At 54.6% G+C, this 7,660-nt stretch overlaps 1 protein-coding gene across 4 annotated transcripts in view; it reads right to left on the reverse strand.

The window, feature by feature from the left end:
* Window positions 1-5,502: 5,502 nt before the first annotated feature.
* taf6 (TATA-box binding protein associated factor 6) overlaps window positions 5,503-7,660 on the reverse strand; it is a 16,781-nt gene continuing 14,623 nt past the window's right edge. For 3 of the 4 annotated variants that reach the window (XM_031899515.1, XM_031899514.1, XM_031899516.1), the window contains exons 13-15: window positions 7,354-7,527; window positions 6,278-6,481; window positions 5,503-5,867 (exon numbers count right to left, since the gene is read on the reverse strand). In XM_031899515.1, coding sequence (XP_031755375.1) covers window positions 5,649-5,867; window positions 6,278-6,481; window positions 7,354-7,527 — 597 coding nt within the window. In that variant the 3' untranslated portion in view covers window positions 5,503-5,648. The remainder of the gene's footprint in view (window positions 5,868-6,277; window positions 6,482-7,353; window positions 7,528-7,660) is intronic. The other variant, XM_031899517.1, reaches the window with a different exon arrangement.

Genomic DNA, 7,660 nt, shown 5'->3' on the forward strand with positions numbered 1-7,660 from the left:
GAGGGGTCAGGATAGAGAGGGAGTGGCTGAGGGCATTTGGGCAGGTGGGGGCAAGGGATGAGATATTACAAACCCTTGCCTTGGCTGGTGAAATATCTATTAGGCGGCAACCAGACCTCCTACCCATCAGTGGCCAATGTCTCCTTGGCCCATCCAAGTGGGCGTCCAGAGAAGAAAAATTGCATGTTCTAGAAAGCTCTGTAGATGTTCCTCAGAGCAGGGCAACCTCTACAGCTAGGGGGCATCAAAGCACAAGGGGGAGATTCCTTGAGAAGGAGGGGGTAGGAAGAGATATTCTCCCATTGACTCTGAATGTCACTGTTTTGTTTGTGGCAAAGTTGCCCTTTATTGCTGCTGAGCAATACCCAGACCCAGACTCGTAACCACAGGAAATGAGCGTATGGCTGGCAGGCAAGGTCTCGCCTTGGTACCTTCCTGTTGGTGAGACAGAGTGGGGGCAGTTAGTGGGGCAGTGAGTGGGGCAGAGAGTGGGGCAGAGAGTGGGGCAGAGAGTGGGGCAGAGAGTGGAGCACTGAGTGGGGGCACAGAGTGGGGCAGAGAGTGGAGCAGAGAGTGGGGGCAGAGAGTGGGGCACTGAGTGGGGGCACAGAGTGGGGCAGAGAGTGGAGCACTGAGTGGGGGCAGAGAGTGGGGCACAGAGTGGGGCAGAGAGTGGGGGCACAGAGTGGGGCACAGAGGGGGGCAGAGAGTGGGGGCAGAGAGTGGGGCAGAGAGTGGGGACAGAGAGTGGGGCAGAGAGTGGGGCACAGAGTGGGGGCACAGAGTGGGGCAGAGAGTGGGGGCAGAGAGTGGGGGCAGAGAGTGGGGGGCAGAGAGTGGGGCAGAGAGTGGGGGCACAGAGTGGGGCACAGAGTGGGGCAGAGAGTGGGGCACAGAGGGGGGCACAGAGGGGGGCAGAGAGTGGGGCAGAGAGTGGGGGCACAGAGTGGGGCAGAGAGTGGGGGCACAGAGTGGGGCAGAGAGTGGGGGCACAGAGTGGGGGCAGAGAGTGGGGGCAGAGAGTGGGGCACAGAGTGGGGGCAGAGAGTGGGGGCAGAGAGTGGGGCAGAGAGTGGGAGCAGAGAGTGGGGCACAGAGTGGGGGCACAGAGTGGGGCACAGAGTGGGGGCACAGAGTGGGGCACAGAGTGGGGGCAGAGAGTGGGGCAGAGAGTGGGGGCACAGAGTGGGGGCAGAGAGTGGGGCACAGAGTGGGGGCACAGAGTGGGGGGCAGAGAGTGGGGCAGAGAGTGGGGCACAGAGTGGGGGCACAGAGTGGGGGCAGAGAGTGGGGGCACAGAGTGGGGCACAGAGTGGGGCACAGAGTGGGGGCACAGAGTGGGGGCAGAGAGTGGGGCAGAGAGTGGGGGCACAGAGTGGGGCACAGAGAGGGTCACAGAGTGGGGCACAGAGTGGGGGCACAGAGTGGGGGCACAGAGTGGGGCAGAGAGGGTCACAGAGTGGGACACAGAGAGGGTCACAGAGTGGGGCACAGAGAGGGTCACAGAGTGGGGGCACAGAGTGGGGGCACAGAGTGGGGGCACAGAGTGGGGCACAGAGTGGGGGCACAGAGTGGGGCACAGAATGGGGGCAGACAGTCGACACAATGAAAAAAACCCCTCGTGGCAGCTCGTTAGCGGCACAGGAAGCTCTAATTACCCACGGCAATACCCAGAATTACATGCAGCGCTGCCCACAAGCGCGTGGAAATGTGGTTTGGTTCCTGTGCCGGAGGGGCTTTACCCGCGCTCACTGCATTTGCCTCTCCCTTGTGTTTGTTTCCAGTTAAACCAACAATTCAGAGTGAGTGCTGGAAAGCAGCAAGAGCTACGGGGGCACAGATCCCCCTACTGTACGGGAGGTGGGACCTTTATAGTTGAATTCTTTGTTGATCTTAAGTTACATAGAAGGGATCTGCCCACGCAGTAAAGATCCACCAAACCTTATATTATTACATTAAGATCCTTGAGATTTCAGTTTTATCAGTGAGCTCCCTCAACCCAACTTGCTTATTAGCAACTCACCCATGCTGGGAGTCCCCGACTCATTGGCTTCTATCTATGTCCTTCATGTTCCCTGTTTGCCATTTCAGCTCAAACAGACTCTGCCCCACCCATTTCCCCTCCCCAATAGTCCCTATATCTTGTCTGCCTCTGCCCCACCCATTTCCCCACCTAGCCCGCCCCTTTTCCCACCCCAATAGTCCCTATATCTTGTCTGCCCTGCCCCACCCATGTCCCTACCTAGCCCGCCCCTTTTCCCACCCCAATAGTCCCTATATCTTATCTGCCTCTGCCCCACCCATTTCCCCAAATAGCCCGCCCCTTTTCCCACCCCAATAGTCCCTATATCTTGTCTGCCTCTGCCCCACCCATTTCCCCACCCCAATAGTCCCTATATCTTGTCTGCCTCTGCCCCACCCATTTCCCCATAATAGCCCGCCCCCTTTTCCCACCCCAATAGTCCCTATATCTTGTCTGCCTCTGCCCCACCCATTTCTCCATATAGCCCGCCCCTTTTCCCACCCAATAGTCCCTATATCTTGTCTGCCTCTGCCCCACCCATTTCCCCCATATAGCCCGCCCCTTTCCCACCCCAATAGTCCCTATATCTTGTCTGCCTCTGCCCCACCCATTTCCCCAAATAGCCCACCCCTTTTCCCACCCCAATAGTCCCTATATCTTGTCTGCCTCTACCCCACCCATTTCCCCACCCCAATAGTCCCTATATCTTGTCTGCCTCTGCCCCACCCATTTCCCCAAATAGCCCGCCCCTTTTCCCACCCCAATAGTCCCTATATCTTGTCTGCCTCTGCCCCACCCATTTCCCCAAATAGCCCGCCCCTTTTCCCACCCCAATAGTCCCTATATCTTGTCTGCCTCTGCCCCACCCATTTCCCCAAATAGCCCGCCCCTTTTCCCACCCCAATAGTCCCTATATCTTGTCTGCCTCTGCCCCACCCATTTCCCCAAATAGCCCGACCCTTTCCCCTCCCCAATAGTCCCTATATCTTGTCTGCCTCTGCCCCACCCATTTTCCCAAATAGCCCGCCCCTTTTCCCACCCCAATAGTCCCTATATCTTGTCTGCCTCTGCCCCACCCATTTCCCCAAATAGCCCGCCCTTTCCCCTCCCCAATAGTCCCTATATCTTGTCTGCCTCTGCCCCACCCATTTCCCCAAATAGCCCGCCCCTTTCCCCTCCCCAATAGTCCCTATATCTTGTCTGCCTCTGCCCCACCCATTTCCCCAAATAGCCCGCCCCTTTCCCCTCCCCAATAGTCCCTATATCTTGTCTGCCTCTGCCCCACCCAATTTCCCCAAATAGCCCGCCCCTTTTCCCACCCCAATAGTCCCTATATCTTGTCTGCCTCTGCCCCACCCATTTCCCCAAATAGCCCGCCCCTTTCCCCTCCCCAATAGTCCCTATATCTTGTCTGCCTCTGCCCCACCCATTTCCCCAAATAGCCCGCCCCTTTTCCCACCCCAATAGTCCCTATATCTTGTCTGCCTCTGCCCCACCCATTTCCCCAAATAGCCCGCCCCTTTCCCTTCCCCAATAGTCCCTATATCTTGTCTGCCTCTGCCCCACCCATTTCCCCAAATAGCCCGCCCCTTTTTCCCACCCTAATAGTCCCTATATCTTGTCTGCCTCTGCCCCACCCATTTCCCCAAATAGCCCGCCCCTTTCCCCTCCCCAATAGTCCCTATATCTTGTCTGCCTCTGCCCCACCCATTTCCCCAAATAGCCCGCCCCTTTCCCCTCCCCAATAGTCCCTATATCTTGTCTGCCTCTGCCCCACCCATTTCCCCAAATAGCCCACCCCTTTTCCCACCCCAATAGTCCCTATATCTTGTCTGCCCTGCCCCACCCATTTCCCCAAATAGCCCACCCCTTTCCCCACCCCAATAGTCCCTATATCTTGTCTGCCTCTGCCCCACCCATTTCCCCAAATAGCCCACCCCTTTTCCCACCCTAATAGTCCCTATATCTTGTCTGCCTCTGCCCCACCCATTTCCCCAAATAGCCCGCCCCTTTCCCCTCCCCAATAGTCCCTATATCTTGTCTGCCTCTGCCCCACCCATTTCCCCAAATAGCCCGCCCCTTTCCCCTCCCCAATAGTCCCTATATCTTGTCTGCCTCTGCCCCACCCATTTCCCCAAATAGCCCGCCCCTTTCCCCTCCCCAATAGTCCCTATATCTTGTCTGCCATACTAAAGAGACATTCAGGTTGGAAGCTAATGAATCCTGCAGTAGGCGCTGGAGCAGGGTAGGATTGTGGGTAATATTTATGGGGTGATGAGCGCATATACCGAAACCAAGATGGAAGCACGTATACTGTATGTGTAATGATAGAATCCAAGCTCAGCTCGTGTCTGCCCCCTGCTGTACCAAGCCTGTCAGTGGTGTCCTTCAGCAAACTGCTGCCCCAGCTCAGCATGGCAGAGCGGGGGGGGGGGTTAAGGTGAGGGGCACGTACAGAATGGGGAGACACAGAGGGACCCTGCCCAGACAGAGGGGAAGGCGAGGGGCACATACAGAATGGGGAGACACAGAGGGACCCTGCCCAGACAGAGGGGAAGGTGAGGGGCACGTACAGAATGGGGAGACACAGAGGGACCCTGCCCAGACAGAGGGGAAGGCGAGGGGCACATACAGAATGGGGAGACACAGAGGGACCCTGCCCAGATAGAGGGGAAGGTGAGGGGCACATACAGAATGGGGAGACACAGAGGGACCCTGCCCAGACAGAGGGGAAGGTGAAAAACCTCCTTGTAATTGGAAATGCGCTTATCTCCTGGGAACAAACTGCCTGCGGGGCGCGCTCTGTACTGTGCTGTGTTACTGCGAGGGGAGGGGCCGGGGGTCACGCCAACCATTAGTCACCTGCGGGGGCACAGTGACATGTAGCGCTGGGTGTAACCTGGACCCCCCCCTTGGTAACAATGGAACTGCCCAATGTCTGTATGTGCCCTGGGTACCCCTGGAACTATAGCGGGGTGACTGTTACCCCAATGTTTCTATATATCTGTAACCTTGTTATGGGCTAAGGGGGCCCAGCCTGAAGGCCAGTTAGGGGGAGATTTGGGGTGAGTGCTTATTTGTGCCCTGGGTACCCCTGGAACTATAGCAGGGTGACTGTTACCCCAATGTTTCTATATATCTGTAACCTTGTTATGGGCTAAGGGGGCCCAGCCTGAAGGCCAGTTAGGGGGGGATTTGGGGTGAGTGCTTATTTGTGCCCTGGGTACCCCTGGAACTATAGCAGGGTGACTGTTACCCCAATGTTTCTATATATCTGTAACCTTGTTATGGGCTAAGGGGGCCCAGCCTGAAGGCCAGTTAGGGGGGGATTTGGGGTGAGTGCTTATTTGTGCCCTGGGTACCCCTGGAACTATAGCAGGGTGACAGGACAGGACCCACAGCTTGCACTTTGTGTATTTTCTGCAGGCTGGAAACTTAACCCTATAATGGGCTGGGCCTAAAGGAACAAGCACAGCAGGAAAGGTTTGTAATATTTTATTAGCAAAAAATGAGGATATTTCTTTACACAAAATAAACAGGTTGTAATGCAGGGAGATAACAGGCACAGACGCACTCTCACAACGCTCTCTCACACACACACACACACACACACACACACTTACAGTCACAGGGTCTCTATGGAAGGAGGAGGGGAGGGCTGCGGTGTCTTGCTCTCTCCAGCAGGTGGCAGTGATACAACAATGTACTTCTGCATCCCTCCCCCAGTCCCAGACGTGTTGCCCCCAACCCCAGAGCTCTGCCCCCCAGATACCAGCTTTACAATGGGCTGAACCCCAGGGGGGCACGGGGTAGAAGAAGACGGGCCGCTGGAAGGAGTCAGGACCTGTAAGTGAAAAACATAAGCAACCAATCAGTAGTCAGCTATGGCAGAGTAATGAAAGCCAATCTTTCATTGGTTGCCAGGGATGACCAAGTTACACACAAACCCCTAAATGACCAGGACAAACAGGGGGTGCTGAGAGAGCAGGGAAAGAGCTGATAAACCCAAAGGAAAGAAATCATAGGATAAGGAAATAAAAAAGCTGGGTGCAAACCAATTAACACATAGCAACCGATGACAGCTAACGAAAGCAAAGATTTGATTGGTCCCTATAGACAGAAAGCAGGTAGGAGCTTCCAAAGGCCGGGGAAAAAAAGGAAAGAAATGAGGAGAATAATTAGGGAGAGACAGAACGGGCGGCAAGCAGCAAATGGAGAGACCAGCCGAGCGACTGGGCGCAGGGGAGCCGTTACCTGAGTCCCACTGCTTCCCGCTGACGACACCACAATGTATTTGGTGGGCGGGGGAGAGGGCTGCGTGGGCGTAGCAGGGCGGGCGCTCACCAAAGTCTGGACCGGCAGAGTCAGGGAGCTGGGCACCTTGATGATACTTGGTGTGCGAGGGGATGGGGTGAGAGAACCTGACGAGGGCTGTGATAGGGTGAGAGTAGGGCGGGGCTACAGGGGGAGAGAAGTACATAGGAGGAGAGAGAGAAGGGGAGAAAGGGACAATACTAGGTTACTAAGCGCTAGCACTGCATCATGGGAATTCTTTCTTCAAAGGTGAGAATTGGTTCTATGGGGCACATTTACTAAAAATTAATTTCTCATTTTTTTTTTAAATTAAATTTTCCCGAATGTCTAAAAAAGTCGCAAGGGAATGGCGTCGCCAGAAAAGTCGTAAAAAACGTGACTTTTTCAAATTGTCCCTACGAAAATCCTGATTTGACAGAATCGTTGCTGTGACACTTCGAAAAAGCCGAGTTTTCGGACAAAACCCAGCGAAATCTCCAAAGTTTCCAGACAACACAAAGGACGTGGGAAAGGGGAGGGAGCTATGCCATTGGCTTCTACGTGAACTCAGCAGGTTTAACCTGGCCAATTGGCTAATTCGGATTTTTAGCCGTTTAGATGCAGTAAATCTTGGAAAAACTCGCAGCGTTTTTCATCTGCAACTTTTTCGAAAGAAAATACGAATTGAATTTACAATAAAAAAAAAAATATATATAATATATTGTATCTATGGTTAGTAACTGAGCCCCTAAGTGTCGAGTTCCCCTTTATGTGATCCCCACCCCCCTGTATATCATGGGGCCACTGTTACTAAGTAACAGGCGCCCGGCACAAAGGCCAAAACTCGATTTCCCACAATGCCCTGCTGCTTTCCCAGGGCCATTAATCTGTCCGCTTCTACAGGGAAGTTGCTTAAAGTGACATTTTCTTGCATTAAGCCCAACCATAGAGGGGTATGTAGCCTGTCGGACCCTGCAGTGCCCCCTGCTGCCAGAAGCCTTACTGCCCCAATGGCCCCGCAGGATGTCATAAGTTACCTGTGTGACAGTGAGTGTTGTCCGGTTGACCTGTGGCCCCTGCAGGGCACTTTGCGCTCTGGCCTTCAGCACATGAGTGCAGAGGGTGGGCCCCAGGTATCCATAATCAGCACGGTAAGCGTCAGGGGAATCCGGAGAGGAGCGGAGTTTGACCAGGACCGGCGCAGAGTGTTTCTGTAACAACACAAAAGGGTTAAAGTGAATAAGCACTAGCACAGGGGCTCCCTTCCCCTCCTGTATCGGTTACTGATTGCTTTATATGTTACTCTGTATGTCCAATGTATGAAATGCACTTACTGTACAGCGC

The sequence above is a fragment of the Xenopus tropicalis genome, chromosome 3 (assembly GCF_000004195.4).
Source record: "Xenopus tropicalis strain Nigerian chromosome 3, UCB_Xtro_10.0, whole genome shotgun sequence".
NCBI lineage: Eukaryota > Metazoa > Chordata > Amphibia > Anura > Pipidae > Xenopus > Xenopus tropicalis.